General features: G+C 44.8%; 1 protein-coding gene across 2 annotated transcripts in view; it reads right to left on the bottom strand.

Annotated features, from left to right (window-relative positions):
- Window positions 1-18,575, bottom strand: part of KCNK2 (potassium two pore domain channel subfamily K member 2) — a 231,478-nt gene that overhangs the window by 142,299 nt on the left and 70,604 nt on the right. The window contains exon 1 of one of the 2 annotated variants that reach the window (XM_088845271.1): window positions 9-181. The exons of the other annotated variant lie outside the window; for it this stretch is intronic. Within the exon in view, the coding sequence (XP_088701397.1) occupies window position 9 (1 nt within the window). The 5' untranslated portion in view covers window positions 10-181. Of the gene's footprint in view, window positions 1-8; window positions 182-18,575 lie in introns of those variants that run through there. 2 annotated transcript variants of the gene reach the window in all.

Genomic DNA, 18,575 nt, shown 5'->3' with positions numbered 1-18,575 from the left:
GTACTCACTTCTTATTCAGAGACGGGCTGCGCGCTCCGAGCTGCACAGGCAGGCATTTTTTTTCCCCCGGCTTTGTTTTACAAGGTGGGGAGAGCCAGGGCTGGACGCGGGGAGGGAGGAGGGGAGCGTGAGAAGACACGGAATCGCGGGAAGGAGGGGACACCCGCGGGCCGGGCAGAGGGCGAGGCCGAGGCCAGGTTGGGCTGGGGCGCCGCCGCCCCCGCGCGCGCCTGCGGCCGGGCCCGGGTCACCCGGAGAGCGCGGGCGACCCGGGTCCCGCGCCGGCCCGCCGCCGCCGCCGCCGCCGCGCGCTCCGCCCCGGGCTGCGCGCTGGCCCGGCCCCGGCGCGGCGCGGCGCGGGGGCGGTGGGTGCAGCCCGAGCGGCCGTGCGCCCCGGCGTCTTTGTGCGCGAGCCTCGCTCAGCCCCTCTTCGCATGTCTTTGTGCGTCTCCGCGGCAGAGCCCTCGGCGCCCCGGGGGCGAGGCTGGCGGCGGCACGGTCTGGGCGCGCCGGGCGCCCTCCAGCGCGCAGCTCGGCCGCCCGCCGCCGCTATCCCTTCCAGGCTCGCTCCTTTCCCTCCTTTCGGAGCTCCCGCCCCCTGGGCTCCCCGCCCCCCCTTCCCCGGCCGTCTCACCGCCTGGGCTCGCCTCCCCGCCCGCCCTGCGAGCCCAGCCCTCGCCTCGGCTCCCCTGGCTCTTCCGAGGCCCCCCTCAATCCGCGTCTCTGCCTGCGCGCCCAGCCCTTGGGTTCACCTGCTGCCTCTCCTCCCCTCGGACCGGCCCGCTAACCCTGCCGCCTCTCTCTACATCCTCACGCACGCTCTCGGGTACACCCGGCTCCAACCTGTCTCCTTCCAGGTCGGGTTGCAAGGTGTGGGGCCGAGCTTTGGGGAGCGAGCTCCTGGACTCCAGCACGTGGGCATCCTCCCCTCCCTCCCCCACTAGGGCTGTACAGAAACGTACCCCCTGAGACCCCTGGAGCGGGGGCAGTAATAAGGCTGCTGATTTCTTCCATCCCGCGCCTGGGGAAGGGTTATCAAACCCCCCATCTTCCAGGGTGCTGGACCTGGGCAACTAGCTTTTGTCAGCACAGCGTTGATCGAATGGGGGAAGGCGCCGGGAGCCAGGGTAAAGACATTTAGGGATGCTAAGGAAATGGAAGAAAAATCCATTTGGTTCTCAGGGCAAGACCTCTTTGGCTGGGCACAGAGGTTGAGAATGTGGTCGGTGGGGAACCCTCGACCTCAGGCTGAACTCCTCGCGCACCTCCGCACCCGGATCCCAGCTTGGCGGGTACCTAGACGCCTCCCAGACTGGCAGACCGCCGCGCTGGGGCAGCTGGACTCCCGGCGATCGGGGGGCGGGAACCGAACCCGCACGAGAGCGGGCAGAAAGTGGGCAGACGCCCGGCTGCAGCTGTGATGGACGGACGAGTCTTCTCGCCGCACACAGGCTGTAACGGAACTTCAGCCGGTTTGTAAACTCTTTCCTCCTTCCCACTTGCGCAGCGGGAATCCCCTGCTGACCTCCGCCCTCCCACCTCCAGCGCTGTGAGAGAGTTTATCTTCCAGAACCGCTGCTCGGTCAGATTGGAGCATCTCCCCAGGGACCAGGAGAATTTCCTCGCGTAAAGCTGTAGACGTGAAGGAGGGAAGGTAAAGCGGAAAGGCTCTGGATTGTAAAAAGAACGCTGTATGCGAGGCTGTGGCCGTCAACGATTTGAAATGCCAAATTACTTTTTTAATTCCAGAATAGACTCAGCAGGCTGTCTCCTTCTTTCTCCTATTAAAAATATTTCCCTTATTAGGAATTCCTTCCTGTTGGAATTGAAACGGTGTTCTCGACTTCTGCACTCAATAATAAAATAATCGGATGTCCTTTGTAAAATGTGAATCTGATCCTCTCACTCGCCGACGTAAAACCCTTTCAGACGCTCTAGGTCCCATGTAAGGAACTTCCTGGTCTGGCTTCTCTTTCTCATTCCTGGCCTCTGTACATACTGTCACCTTCCCTCACACACCTTCTCCAGTCCTCTCCCAAGTTTACATGACTAAGATCCTGCATCAGTATGGTTCTCCAGAGAAACAGAACAAATAAGATTTGTGTGTGTGTGTGTGTGAATTTTATTTTCGCTTACACAACTGTGGGGGCTGCCAGGTCCATCTGAAATGTCTAGGATAATTCTGGAAAATCAGGCAAGAATTGATGCTTCGGTCTTGAATTTCTTCTTTTCTGGAAAACCTTAGTTGTGCCCTACCCACATAGTCAAGGGCAATCTTTCCTTAAAGTCTACTGATTGTAGATGTTAACCATATCTACAACATACCTCCACAGCAACACCTAGCCAAGTATTTGATGAAATAGCTGGGTGATATAGCCTAGCCAGGGGCTTCCCTGGTAGCTCAGTCTGTAAAGAATTCGCCTGCAATGCAGGAGACTGCCTGCAAGGCAGGACACCCAGGTTCCATCCCTGGGTGAGAAAGACACCCCAGAGGAGGAAGTGGCAACTCGCTCCAGGATTGTTGCCTGGAGAATCCCATGGACAGAGGAGCCTAGCAGTCCATGACGTCCGAGTCAGGCCTGATTAGCACCTAAACCACCACCACCATAATCTAGCCAAGTTGACACATGAAACTAACCGTTACGGGTATTATTCTCCAGATCACCCAGCTGTTGAGGTTTCTCCTGAATCCTAATCTGGTGTCTCACTTATGCTTCTGTTTGTGTAGCTGTCACACTGTGTTGTGCTTCTTTAACCAGACTGTAAGCTCAGTTCAATAAGCTCAGTTCCTTAATCAGACTGTGAGCTCAGTTGAATACTCATTGGAAGGACTGGTGCCTAAACTCCAATACACTGGCCACCTTATGCGAAGAACTGACTCATTGGAAAAGACCCTGATGTTGGGAAAGATTGAAGGTGGGAGGAGAAGGGGACGACAGAGGATGAGATGACAGAGGATGGCATCACTGACTGGATGGACATGAGTTTGAACAAGCTCCGGGAGTTGGTGATGGACAGGGAAGCCTGGCATGCTGCAGTCCATGCGGTCACAAAGAGTCGGACACGACTGAGTGACTGAACTGACTGAAGTTCAGTTAGGATATAAACCTTGGCTCTGTGTTCCCCATAGTTTCAACAGTAACCAGTGACTACAGATAAATAGGTGTTTGATAAACATATGAATGAAAGTGTGATTGCAGACATCATTTACCTGACCTCCTTCTAGGTTTTTGGAACTAGGTATCTTACAATTATAGAAAATGAAATGAATTCACTTCAGAATCATTTCCTACCCTATTTTAGGCTTCATTTTCTCCTAGTAAAATGACCCTAAACAATTTGCATATCCTTTTTTTTTTAACTTTTCCCCCTTTTAATTAACAACTTGATGGTTCTTTTTTGTTGCATTTGGGTCTTTTGTAAATTTAGCCACACCTTGCCAAGCACTAGTCCTCTGTCCAGTTGGCTAATGCTTACTAAAGTGGGAGATTAACTCATAGTTTAAATCTGCCTGTGGGGACTTCACTGGCAGCCCAGGGGTTAAGAATCCACCTTGCAATGCAAGAGAAGCAGTTCAATCCCTGGTGAGGGAACTGAGATCCCACATGCTGTGGAGCACCTAAGCCCATGTACTGCGCTGCAGCTACTGAGCCCATGCACTCTGGGGTCTGTGGACTACGGCTAGAGAGTCCATGCGCCGTAACAAAAGGCTGAATAATGTAGTGAAGATCCCGCCTGCTGCACCTAAGACCAGATGATGCCAAATAAGTAAATAAATATTTTATTTAATAAAAATGAATAAATTTGCCTATGTAGTGCCTCCCTTACTCATGGGATGTAAGACTCACCACCAGTCCCAAATGTTGATTGGCCATTTTCCCTTCTCTCAAGTCATGTGCTGCAGTGATCTTTCAGGTCCCCCTTGCATATCCTCATATCAGACACACGCACACACATACTTAGACACACACACACACATATATAGGGCTGGGGGTAGGGGGCCACAGATTTAAATTAAAATTTTAAAAACAAACAAAATTTCAAACTTTGACATTAGTCAGAATCATTCCAACAAGCTAGCCTCACCTCACAAATAATTCAAAAGAACCAAGAAACTTGCCTCCACACTGACTCTAGCCCCGCTTTCCACTGCAGCCCCACACAGTCCTTCAGTTAAAGCCTCCTACCCCTTTAAGAGCCTGCTTATGCTTACTCACCATGTTTGAGAGAAAAGGGGAAAAAGGGTAATAGACTAATTTGTGTATCTTTGCAACTCGAGAAACAAGGAAATGAGATGGTTTATCCTGTTTAATTTTATGTCTGCATTTCAGGGCATATAAATCCCATCAAAGGTGGTTTAGAAAGACTAGACGGACTCTATTTCTTTCATGCTCCCAGACCCAGGCTACTCAACACCTGCTAACTTTATTTTACTGGATGGGAAGCCCTGAAATACATCATAAAAAATTCTGCACCCCAAATTCCATACTCGCCTCATCCCAGTGCTTTCAAAGTTTCTGTTGTGTTCAACTAGCAGCAAGAAATCTACACTACTTCACTTTCACGTTTAATTTCCTTTTTGACCTTGCCCTACTCAAAGAGAAAACAGAGCATGCCACTGACTTTTCCATAGTTCCATTCAGACCTGGAATTTTGCAATTAAAGTCACTTCTGTAAGTATCCTAACTCTGCCACTTGTGAACAATGTGAATTTGAGGGAGTCCTTCTCTCTCTGACCATCAGTTCCCTCATCCACAAAATAAGGATACTACACTGAACTTGCAAGAGATTGTTGTAAGAACTAAACATATATATATATATATATGTTTAACATTGCGGGTCCTCAAAAAGAATTTCATTCTCTCCTGCACTTGACCTAATCCAATGAACTGGGGTCTCCCGGCCGAACAAGACCACCAACAAATCTCAACTCTGTAATAAATCTCGTCATCTATTTATTCTTCTGGAGAACACAGTTGCACAGGTCTAAGATGAGGGAAATGCATCACATTTATCAAATATCTATTGAGTACCTGCTGCTGCTGCTGCTAAGTCGCTTCAGTCATGTCCGACTCTGTGCGACCCCATAGACGTTAGCCCAACAGATTACCCCATCCGTGGGATTTTCCAGGCAAGAACACAGGAGTGGGTTGCCATTTCCTTCTCCTATGCGTGAAAGTGAACAGTGAAAGTGAAGTCGCTCAGTCATGTCCGACTCTTAGCGACCCTATGGACTGCAGCCCACCAGGCTCCTCTGTCCATGGGATTTTCCAGGCAAGAGTACTGGAGTGGGTTGCCATTACCTTCTCCAATTGAGTACCTACGAGAAACCAAACAGAAGCCCTGTGTCTAGAGCAAGGTTACTGCTTTCATTAGCTTACAGTCTAGAGGGGGAAGGTGCTAAATAAACCTAAAATGACAATTCTGATAAATGCAATAAATAGAAGGTATGGAGTACAGTGAGAGTACCTATTGCTGGGCGGTCCAGGAAGGCCTGTCAAAAGTGACATCACAATTGGGCCCTGATGACGAGCAAGGGCAGAGAGGGGGAGACATAATGAAAGAGCTACAGAAAGAGCTTCCTCAGCAGAAGGTAGAGCTTGTGGCCCTTCCCTGTGGTGTGAAGAAGCTTGGAGAATGTGGGGAGCTCAGAGAGGAGGACTGGTGGCAGACAGCAGTCAAGCTAAAGAGGCAGGCAGAGACCAGGTCATAATGCCTTGGATTTTAATTACTGGGACTTTGATGAATTTTCATCTAGCTTCATCAGATGACTTTTAAAAGAAATCACTCTGGTTGCTACACGGGGAATAGACAGAAGATGGACAAAAATGGAAACATGTACCCAGGGAGTTAGATGTTCTTGCTTAGTCCAGGTGAGAACTTCATGGTGACTCGCATGGGAGTGGAAGAGAGGATATCACTTCTCTGGCATCAATAGATCAACTGGACTCTGTGATCCCCTGCATGTGGGGAGGAAACGCTGGAGGAGAGCATGGCCATTATACAAGAGGTTCTAGTTCATGCAAACTCAGAGGAGTCGACACATATAGGCAATGCTGCCGTGAAATGTCTGCCTGATATGCTCCCTCCAGGGCCACTTACCTTCCCTGCTAACAGCCGTTGTGTTTCTTGTGGGACTCACTCCTGACTATAGGTGCTATGTGTGTCCTGGGCCCCACTAACACAGTCATGATTCCTTGGTCTCTCAGTTGGTTCAGGCAGAAGGCCTATGGCCCACTCAGTCAATGGAACCTACGCCAGGATTTCCGAGGAAAGAAACTTTCTGATATACCTCTCACCTTGAACCTGAAGGTTTGGGAGACTATTATGCCAGCAAGAGAAGAGAAGCTCCCTAAGAATGAAGCCAGTGAAGAGCAGATAGTACCAAAATAACCAGGTCCTTGTAACAACGTTTGATCAGTTCCCTGTATCAAACTACACCATAAGCCACACACATTTTCTTTTTGTATAAGCCAGTTGGTCTTGAGATTTCTGATACTAGAAAGTCCTAATCAAAACATTATAAAGCAATCAACTGGAGGAAGAGAGAAATAATTTACCTATATGGGGATGTCTAAGTTGACCCCCAATGATTCCTGCCTGCTAGTATTCATGCCTTGCACTAAACCCATCCCCCTCAAATGTGGGCTACCAATGAACAAAACGCAGTGTAAGCAATGAGATGTCTCTTCCTAGGTTAGGTTATAAAAAGATTGTGGCTTCCCTCCTGTGTGTGCCCTCTTACCCTTGGGTAAGGGTCTTGGATCTTTCCCTCTGGTGGCAGCCAGCTTCCATATCGTAAGGGAGAGGAGAGGCCCATGTGAACCTGGAAGTGGTCTCCTATGCTCTTCTAACAGCCATGTAAGTGAGCTTGGAGGCAGATCCCTCCCTCTTCAAGTCGGGAGATCACTATAGTCATAGATAACACCTTGAGTACAGCCTCTTGAGAGACCCTGAGCCACAACTACCCAAGTAAGTTCCTTCCAAATTCTTAAGCCTCAAAAACTGTAAGATCACCTAGAGGAAAACATAGGCAGAACACTCTTGAACATAAATTGCAGCGGTACTTTTTTTTGGGGGGGGGTGGAATCCATCTCCTAGAGTAATGGAAAGGAAAACAAAAATAAACAAATGATACCTAATTAAACTTAAAAGCTTTTGCATAACAAAAGAAAACATAAATAAAATGAGCAGACAGCCTACAGAAAGGGAGAAAATATTTGCAAAATTAGATGACCAGCAAGGAATTTATTTCCAAAATACACAAACAGCACATATATACATACACATATGCATATTAATCTACATCAATATATAACTGAATTATTTTGCTGTACATCTGAAACTAATACAACATTGTTCATCAATTATACTTCAATTGAAAACATTAAAAAAAAAAACAAAACTATGAGACCATAAATGTTTCTCACGCGCTGTTTTCGGATAATTCTCCATGCAGTAACAGATAGTAATACAACCTATAAGAGTTAAATTCCAAGTAAGTTGTGAAGTATCACTCAGACCTGAGTTGTGCAAGTTACTTTAAGAAGGCAATTCCTCAAAAGCCAAAGTGAAGCTTCCCTGGTGGCTCAGTTGGTAAAGAATCCACCTGCCAATTCAGGAGACACGAGTTCAATCCCTGATCCAGGAAGATCCCACATGCTCAGAGCAATTAAGCCCATGCACCACAACTACTGAACCTGTGTCTAGAGACCAGGAGCCGCAACTGTTGAAGCCTACCTTCTCCCCCCCAAAGCCCGTGCTCCCCAGCAAGAGAAGCCAGCACATCCCAGCTCGAGAGCTGCCCCCTCTCACTACAAATAGAGAAAAGCCCATGCAGCAAGGAAGACCCAGCACAACCATAAATAAATTACAATTTTTTAAAAAGGCAAAAATGTATTGATTTTGAAATATTCATAAACCTAAAATTCGAATGTCAATCAGAAGGGAAGTTGGACATTATTAGGAGAAGAGCAAAGAAAGCAAAGAGGTAGATGTAGGCAGTGCCCGTACATGCATTGTCTCGAGCAGTAGGTCTCAGGCTGGAGTGAACGTCAGAATCTCCTGGAGTGCTTCTAGAACACAGACTGCTGAGCATGGCCCCTGAGTTTCTGGTGCCTTTGGTGTGGGGGCGGGAGCTGAGATTTGGCATGAATAACAAGAGCCCAGGTGATGCCGACACTGCTAGTCCAGGGAGCATGCTAAGAGAATCCTGGAGGAAAAGTAGGATTTGGGTTCACTCTACTGGCACTCACCATCACAGAGGCGGTTTCTGCAGTGGTAAGAAATTGGGCGAGATGACAGCTCGGGCCCTCTGCCCGTGGTTGGCGAATCACGCCGGGCACTGACACATATCACCATTCACTCTCACTGTTAAGCACCTCTGTGTATCAGAAAGGGCTTCCCTGGTGGCTCAGCAGTAAAGAATCCATCTGCAATGCAGGAGACCAGGGTTCGATCCCTGGGTCAGGAAGATCTCCTGGAGGACAGCAGCAACCCACTCCAGGATTCTTGACTGGAGAATCCCATGGACAGAGGAGCCTGGCGGGCTACAGTCCTGGGGGTCGCAGAGAGTTGGACATGATTGAAGTGACTGGGCACGCATGCACATGTATCAGAAAGGCATTTTTCTAGGACTTGGAATACACTGTAGGAAAAAAGACACAGCAAATCTTTCTAATCATGGAGTCAAAATAAGGAATGAATTACACCAGTGAAACCATGTCTGTGTCTATTGGAAAAATATCATCGAGTTACTGAGGGGGTTTCAGATTAAAGTATCTCACCCTGAAAAATGAAAAAAAAATTGTCATATTTTTCATTAAACTTTGCAAAATTTATCAAGAGGCGCATTTTGCAAAAATTAAAGTCACTCTAAAATATATAACACTCAGCAATATCTTTTCTAATAACTTTATATATTTGCTTACTTTAAAATAAACACATATAGACAAAAATATGAAGAATTATAAGATTTTAAAATGTAAGCAAGAATTTCTGTTATAATGGCAGTTCTTAGTCCCATGCGATTTCTTTTCAGATTTGAAAACTTATGTAAGTCAAAACACCCAGCTTTTGCATATAAAATCAGTTCTTTAAACAGTAAGTACATTTAAGTGTTACTTATAAAAATAACATTCATACATAACTTTGCTCAAAAGAAAATAAGGTCTTGATTAAGGATGTTGTAAAGAAATCATTATAATGGTACTCTGTTATAAGATTAAATTCCGAAAACATTAGAATTTACTTAGTTTACAAAGAGGAAATTCTACTCCAAATTTTCTTCCTCCTTTCAAAGCTGAGTATCATAAACTATCACTAGGAAAAGAACATTTCACTGATATGTATCTAGACTAACAATGGATTCATTTTTAAATAATTTTTAAAGTCTGCCAACATTAGGAAAACTAATTATATCAAATGTGGTGCTTTTTATTAAAATCAGCCATAAATTCAGAGAGAAATAAACTTAAATTTTTTTCTTGATGGCTTTCATTTCCTAATGAATTTTCAGCACATCCAGTACTTTATTTAAAACTTGTATTGGTTGTGAAAATTTGCCAATCCAGCATTTTGTCTTCACCTGAGAGCACAGATTCTGACAACAATGATGAACAAATCAATTTTTGTGTGTGACGAACAAATCAATTCATCTTCTAAAATTAAGTCACAAGATAGAAAGGCAATAGAAAAGCAAATAGAGACTGTGAGGTTTGAACTATTTTAAAGATATTTGTTAACGTGTTCAATAACCAGAGATCTTAATGTCACCATTCAGTTCAGTTCAGTTCAGTTCAGTTGCTCAGTCGTGTCCGACTCTTAGCGACCCCATGAACCACAGCACGCCAGGCCTCCCTGTCCATCACCAACTCCCGGAGTTCACTCAAACTCATGTCCATCGAGTCGGTGATGCCATCCAGCCACCTCATTCTCTGTCGTCCCCGTCTCCTCCTACCCCCAATCGCTCCCAGCATCAGAGTCTTTTCCAGTGAGTCAACTCGTCGCATGAGGTGGCCAAAGTATTAAGATCACCATTAATGTCATCGCTAAGTGAAAGTCACTCAGTCGTGTCCGACTCTTTGCAACCCCATGGACTATACAGTCCATGGAATTCTCCAGGCCAGAATACTGGAGTGGGTAACCTTTCCTTTCTCCAGGGGATCTTCCCAATCCAGGGATTGAACCCAGGTCTCCTGTATTGCATGTGGATTCTTTACTAGCTGAGACATAAGGGAAGCCCAAGAATCTTGGAGTGGGTAGCCTTTCCCTTCTCCAGGAGATCTTCCCAGCCCAGGGATAGAACCCAGGTCTCCTATATTGTAGGCAGATTCTTTACCAGCCTAGGTACAAGGGAAGCCCAGTGTCACCATACACTCATAGAATCTCACTTTCCCTTGTATGTGTCTGTGTCTCTGATTAAATAAGTACATACAAGTCTTGCTCAAGGCCTTCTACTAGGTTTACGGAAGAACTGAGATTAAAAACCTATGCATCACCCAAGGCGTGTTTGTTCCCTAACTCCCCACCACCACCAGTCCCCAGGACCTTCACCAGTGGCCTCATCTCCACTAACCTCTGATCCATCCTCCCCAGTGTGGCCAGAGGAAGCTTTTAGAGATAAAATCCAGTTAAGCTGAAGCCTCCCACAGCCTTCACCATAGAGACTAATAATCTAGGGGCATTCTCAGGGCTTTGAAAGTCTTTACCCTGTAAATAATCATAGTAACAGGACTCATAACAAGAGGCAACATCTAACAGAACGTGTGTGTCAGCCATTCTTTTAAGGCCGTTTCATTTACTTCTTCATTTAATCCTCCTAACAACCAATGAGATAAGGACGGTTATTATCCGCAGAGAAGTTAAAATAACTTCCCCAATGTAACATAGCTGACTAATCAATATACCTACCATATAGGCCCAGCTCACCAGCTTCTCCCCTCGTTTCCAGTTTCTTGAGTATCCCCTATTCCTTCTTTACTTGGTGTCTTCACACATACCAGTCCTTCTAGCCTAGACTGTGCCTATTTCCCATAGTACTAGAAGCTAACTTACACTATTTCTTCAGGCTTCAGCTAAGACGTGTGTGTGCGTGCTCAGTCGTGTCCAACTCTGTGATCCACTAGGTTCCTCCGTTCATGGGATTTTCCTTCCTCAGAAAAGGCCCCCTAAACTCTTAACAAGATCAACCCATCACCCCAACAGATACACTCTCGTAACATTCTGGACTCTCTCCTCATTATTGTGGTCACGATTGTTATTTAACTCCTTCTTCAAATTATTTAGTCAGTGCCCTATATTAGTTTCTTCGGGCTGCCATGACAATGCATCAAAAACTTGGATGGCTAAGAACACCGGACATTTTTATCTCAGTTCTAGAGACTGGAAGTCAGAAACCAAGCTGACAGCACCAGGGGAGAATCCTTCCTTACTGCTTCTAGCTTCTGGAATTTGCCATCAGTCCTTGGTATTCCTTGGCGTTCCTTGGCTTGAATATGCATCACTCCAGTCCCCGGGCGTCTTTTCCTTGCCTGTCTTCACATTGTTTTCCCTGTTCGTGGCTAGCTCTGGATCCCAATTTCTCTTTTTTTAAAGGATGCCTGTCATACTAGATCAGGGCACAAGTAATGACCTCCTGTTGTTGATGTTGTTTAGTTGTTAAGTCCTGTCTGACTCTTTTGTGACCCCATAGACTGTAATTCCCCAGGCTCCTCTGTCCATGGGATTATCCAGGCAAGAATATTGGAGTGGGTTGCCATTTCCTTCTCCAGGGGATCTTCCTGACCCAGGGATCTAACATGTGTCTCCTTTGTCACCTGCATTGGAAGGCAGATGCTTTACCTCTGAGCAACCAGGGGAGCCCATTTTTAACTTAATTACCTTGGTAAAGACACCTTTTCCCAGTAAGGTCACATTCTCAGGTACTTGGGCTAAGACTTCAACACTTTTCTGGGGGGACACAATTCAACCCGTAACATTGTGTGTGGGACTAAAACAAGTTCCATCAGAGAAGGGATCTCATCATCTTGTTCCTAAGCACAATATCTTACATATAATAAGCACAAAAACAAATACTCCTTAAATGAATGAAAGTCCATTATTAAGAGATATTATTGAAATAATCCTGCAGTTAATTAGGGCTCAGAATCGCAACGCATACAGCATCAGGCAGGAACATATATGCATGAAGTGGGTCTGGTGAACCAGTGAACTGGAGGAGGTATTCTAGTCATATTTAGTCAATTACTGCCATGAAAGAACACGATCCAGCGTGTTAAACCTTCCAGTTTTCCAAGAGAAGTCAGATATCCAGACAGTCTTAGAAGAAATCTTTCAATTTCAAATTCTTGTTGTTGTTCAGTTGCTAAGTCACATGTCACATCTGACTCTTTGTGACCCCATGGACTGCAGCACTCCAGGCTCCCTTGTCATTCAATATCTCCTAGAGTTTGCTCAGATTCATGTCCATTGAGTCATTGATGCTATCTAACCATCTAATCTTCTACTGCCCTCTTCTGCTCCTGCCTCAATCTTTCCCAGCATCAGGGTCTTTTCCAGTCAGTTCTTCCCATCAGGTGGCCAAAGAAGTATTGCAGTTTCAGCTTCAGCTTCAGTCCTTCCAATGAATATTCAGGACTGATTTCCTTTAGGATTGATTCATCTGATCTCCTTGCGGCCCAAGGGATTCTCAACAGTCTTCTCCAACGCCACAATTCAAAAGCATAAATTCTTTGGCACTCAGCCTTCTTTATGGTCCAACTCTCACATCCATACATGACTACTGGAAAAACCATAGCTTTGACTATACAAACCTTTGTCAGCCAAGTGATGTCTCTACTTCTTAATACACTGTCTAGGTTTGTCATAGCTTTCCTTTCAAGGGGCAAGTGTCTTTCAATTTCATGACTACACAGTCATCATCTGCAGTGATTTTGGAGCCCAAGAAAATAAAATCTTCCACTTTTTCCCCTTCTATTTGCCATGAAGTAATGGGACCAGATGCCATGATCTTAGTTTGTTTAATGTTGAGTTTTAAGCCAGCTTTTTTACTCTCCGCTTTCACCCTCATCAAGAGGCTCTTGAGTTCCTCTTTACTGTCTGCTATTAGAATGTATCCTTTGTATATCTGAGGTTGTTGATATTTCTCCCAGCAATCTTGATTCCAGGTTGTGATTCATCCAGCCCTGGCATTTTGCATGATGTACTCCTCATTTAAGTTAAATAAACAAGGTGATAATATACAGCCTTTTCATACTACTCTTCCAGTTTTGAACCAGTCAGTTGTTCCATGTCTGGGGCCACTAAAACAATTTTCCAAAATAAACAATGATAATGACAAATAAAACATAGGCTGCACATGGTCCTGAGGCTCTCTTATTTCAGACACTGGGTTCAGGTAACATTAGATGTCCTGTGAGGTCACATCTGCAATAAAATGCAATGATTTTATCTTCTAGGCTATGGTAAGTGTTGAAACATCTCACTTCAATTGTAGTCATGTGGGGCTGGCACTAGGCTAAGGAGAGTGAGAGGGTACTCGCCTGGGGCACAAAATTTAAATGGGCATCAAAACACAGATAAATAATATTTGATACAGTATTTAAAAATCAATATTAATGTGAAAAGTCCGTGGTGAACAGAAAGCTTGAAGTTTTAAATAAAGAGGATCCAACCTTGCACGTGCACAGGCTGGCCTCACTAGCCTCACCTTAGTCCTGGCCCTGCTGTCCTGTTTCACTGATGCTTACCCTCCCTGCTAGATCACACATGGGAACTCTCTTATTGCTTATGTTTCCCTTTCCTGGAGCTCCAGTACGGTGTGTATTGCAGAGGAAGCATTGTCACTCACTCAAAACACCGTGCTCAAACATGCGCTGCACTGCACTGCACATATGACGAAATAACTTACACTTCCAGTGGCATCTCAAGTTTTTCTCCCTCCTTGGAAAGAATGCCTCTTGAGCGCCGTTTCTTCTCTGAGATGTTGCAACTCATTTCTGATGGAATTGCCTTAACTATACTTTTCTCCCAAGTTTCAGCTTAATACCTGCTTACTTCTGCCACACTGCTAGATGCTTCAGATGGAGATCTGTCTCTAGCCCTGCGACAGCTTGCCAAGTGGAGTCCAACAGATACAAGTTCATTACCATGGAATGCTCTTACGGTGGTCCAGCTTTCAGCTTAGAAATCACATCTGAAATGTTTTAAAGCTAGACATTATAGAGAACACCGTCCTTTCCTAAGCAGTCACTCACAATACAGACCTTCTCGTCCATCATCACATCGGACTCCTCCATGAGATAATTAATGTGCACAATTAGGTAATAACTGAGGGCAAAATGTTAATTCTGTGTTGTCACAATCTCTAGAAAGCTTTTCTCAAAGCTTAAGAGCCATAAGACATGTCAACCTCACACAAGGACTAACATAGCCAGTTATGCAAATAACATTTGTGTGCTTAGTCACTTCAGTCGTGTCTGACTCTGCAACCCTATGGACCATGGCCTGCCAGGCTCCTCTGTCCATGTGATTCTCCAGGCAAGAACATTGGAGTGGGTTGCCATTTCCTTCTCCAAATCTATTTATGAATTGGCAAAACACTCATTGGGAAAACAGTTAGAACTAGCATAGACACTTCAATATGGCCTAATCCCTGTAACTATAATTTGAATAAGAACAAGATACAATGAAGTCCCAAGTGTCTGTGAAATCTGGGTCTTCAGACATTAGAAAACAAAAAATATATTTAGACAATTTGACCAGGACAGCTACCTGATCATATACCCTGACTATTCTGCTCTGTGAAATCTTCCTTGTTCTTAACCTCTGATAAATTTGATCACAATTGTCTATGGATCCTGCTATAAATTCATAGCACCTTTTACTCTGCGTGTATATTTGTCTCCATGGTGTGCTTTCTCTACTAGAATAAGGCTCTCTGAAGACAAGTATCTTATCTGATTTTATTTCTTATAACATATAGTACAAAAAAAATCTTCACGACCAAGATAGTCACAATAACGTGATCACTGACCTAGAGCCAGACATCTTGGAATGTGAAGTCAACTGGGCCTTAGAGAGCATCACTACGAACAAAGCTAGTGGAGGGGATGGAATTCCAGTTGAGCTATTTCAAGTCTTGAAAGATGATGCTGTGAAAGTGCTGCACTCAATATGCCAGCAGATTTGGAAAACTCAGCAGTGGCCACAGGACTGGAAGAGGTCAGTCTTCATTCCAGTCCCAAAGAAAGGCAATGCCAAAGAATGCTCAAATTACCGCACATTGCACTCATCTCACACACTAGTAAAGTCATGCTCAAAATTCTCCAAGCCAGACTCCAGCAGTATGTAAACCGTGAACTCCCAGATGTTCAAGCAGGTATTGGAAAAGGCAGAGGCACCAGAGATCAAATTGCTAACATCCGCTGGATCATGGAGAAAGCAAGAGAGTCCCAGAAAAACATCTATTTCTGCTTCATTGACTATGCCAAAGCCTTTGACTGTGTGGATCACAATAAACTGTGGAACATTCTGAAAGAGATGGGAATCCCAGACCACCTGACCTGCCTCTTGAGAAACCTGTATGCAGGTCAGGAAGCAACAGTTAGAACTGGACACGGAACAACAGACTGGTTCCAAATAGGAAAAGGTGTACGTCAAGGTTGTATATTGTCACCTTGCTTATTTAACTTCTATGCAGAGTACATCATGAGGAACGCTGGGCTGGAAGAAGCACAAGCTGGAATCAAGATTGCCGGGAGAAATATCAATACCTCAGATATGCAGATGACACTACCCTTATGGCAGAAAGTGAAGAGGAACTCAAAAGCCTCTTGATGAAAGTGAAAGAAGAGAGTGAAAAGGTTGGCTTGAAGCTCAACATTCAGAAAACAAAGATCATGGCATCTGGTCCCATCACTTCATGGGAAATAGATGGAAAAACAGTGGAAACAGTGTCAGACTTTATTTTTTTGGGCTCCAAAATCACTGCAGATGCTGATTGCAGCCAGGAAATTAAAAGACGCTTGCTCCTTGGAAGGAAAGTTATGACCAAACTTGATAGTATATTAAAAAGCAGAGACATTACTTTGCCAACCAAGGTCCGTCTAGTCAAGGCAATGGTTTTTCCCGTGGTCATGTATGGATGTGAGAGTTGGACTGTGAAGAAAGCTGATCGCCGAAGAATCGATGCTTTTGAACGGTGGTGTTGGAGAAGACTCTTGAGAGTCCCTTATACTGCAAGGAGATCCAACCAGTACATTCTAAAGGAGATCAATCCTGGATGTTCATTGGAGGGACTGATACTAAAGCTGAAACTGCAATACTTTGGCCACCTCATGCGGCGAGTTGACTCACTGGAAAAGACTCTGATGCTGGGAAAGGTTGGGGGCGGGAGGAGAAGGGGACGACGGAGAATGAGATGGCTGGATGGCATCACCGACTCTGTGGACATGAGTTTGAGTGTACTCCGGGTGTTGGTGATGGACAGGGAGGCCTGGCGTGCTGTGATTCATGGGGTCTCGGAGAGTCGGACACGACTGAGCGACTGAACTGAACTGAACTGATATGCAATTTTTTTGAACTGGTGTAAATAAAAGACCACCACTATCCCAACACACAAAATCACCAGCTCTTATGACTTTCAAAGAGGATTTCACGGTAACTGTGACATTTATCATCAGAAAGCATTTTTCACGTCAAGGTATTTTTAGCACATTGAAAGTCACTGTATTTCTTTCCTGCTCTTCATTATCTCATATAATTCTGTCTTCACATAAGATTCACATGAAGGTCAGTGTAGTTCACTGGTGAAAATTGTGAGTTGCCCAGATTCAACTCCTGTCTCAGCCACTTATTATTACCTGTGCCTTAATTCCTCATCTGTGAGATGCGGGTGAAAAGTAATCAACCACAACCTGTTAATGAGACCTAAAAGAGTCAATTCTTGATAAGTATTAGAACAGTGCCCTGAACAGAGTAAGAACTCAGTAAACACTGGTCACTATTAATAGTATTACTCGCACTGATAGCCCTAAACCATGGAGCGAGGGAAAGATGATGGATCAGAGGTAAGTGAAAACAAAAAGGAGATCATTAATCTTCTGGGGTCTGGCCAGCAAACAGCTGGAAACTGGCTTTTAGGAACAAATGAACAACTGGGATTCAGGAAGGAAAACAGAGCTGCAAAAGATGCAGTCCAATTCTAGCCCTCCTTTTCTAGAATGAAGAAGACTCTGCAACTCAGATGGCTTCTTCCTAGAGCAGGAAGCCTTGCGCATTCCACCTGAGGGCAGAGAAGTCCTTACCAGGATGTAGCCAGCAAAGGTGGATGGGTGAGATCCAGGTGGGTTAGGAAGGGAGATGGTAGAGGGGTTCACAGGGCTATGCTGGGAGCCCAGAAACAGACCTAAAGCTCTCTCCTCATCGTTATAGATGGGGTGGTGCCACTTTCTTCACCATACACATACTCAGACCTCCCTTTGGCTATGGACCCAACAGTTTGAACTGTTGCTATCTGAAGTGAAAGTGAAAGTCGCTTGGTCGTGTCCGACTCTTTGCGACCCCACGGACTATACAGTCCATGGAATTCTCCAGGCCAGGGTATTGGAGAGGTTAGCCTTTCCCTTCTCCAGGGGATCTTTCCAACCCAGGGATCGAACCCTGGTCTCCCTCATTGCAGGTGGATTCTTTACCAGCTGAGCCACAACTGGCCTTTAAATTGTGTTGACTTTACTTTCTATCTCCATAGCAACTATGATTGCTTTCAACATTTCTGGGTTTGCTTGATTCTTCCCCCTTTCATTGTTATCAATGTTGTCTTCTGGACACAGATAAAACTCTTCCACAAACAGGTCTTTGGTTCAGGTAAAATTTTTAGAAACCCAAATTGTTGGCTGCTAAGGGGACCAATGTATGCAAATAACATACACAGTAAGGGCTCCAGGAATGGAGTTTTCTGTTGAGCCAACAGGTGTAATGTGTATTTACTCCTGTGACTCAGATACTGTACCTGTTCCCTCTTTGCTGATTTATCAGGCATCTCTTCTGTTCTTCTCACCTTGGTATCACGTTATGCTCGTTTTAATTAAAATTGAGATGTCAAATATTTACTGTTTTATTTTTAGCAATTTTTGATGAAAATCTGTTAGCCACCAAGCACAGCTATGAGTAAAATAAATGGCCTTTTTTTCTTGTTTTTATTTCTACCCCAACAGTAGAATGCTGTTTTGTGGTAGTACTTTTTTGGACAAAAGTTGGGTATAAAAAAACTTTACTGTTTGGCATTAATATTTTCTCAAGAAGGGGAACCAGTAATGCATTGTTCAGATTCCAAAATGCCTTGCCAACCTTCTTGGTAAATAACTATAGTGTTTTTTTGCCTGCAGTGATGTATGTTATTTGTAACATCTTCATATGTGGCATTACATTTTTCACACACTATATCCACATATTTCTGGCAATATAGATTTTAAATCTGTAACTGTTTCCTGCTACCCTTGACCCTGAATTTTGAGTTCAGAGTTGAGTACTCTTTTACTATGATCCTATAACATATAGTAGGCATTCAATAAAAA

The sequence above is a fragment of the Moschus berezovskii genome, chromosome 17 (assembly GCF_049115385.1).
Source record: "Moschus berezovskii isolate FMDL1 chromosome 17, NW_MosBer_1.0, whole genome shotgun sequence".
Taxonomy (NCBI): domain Eukaryota; kingdom Metazoa; phylum Chordata; class Mammalia; order Artiodactyla; family Moschidae; genus Moschus; species Moschus berezovskii.
Note: the sequence above shows the minus strand (reverse complement) of the source record. Positions and strands in the feature narration are given on the sequence as shown.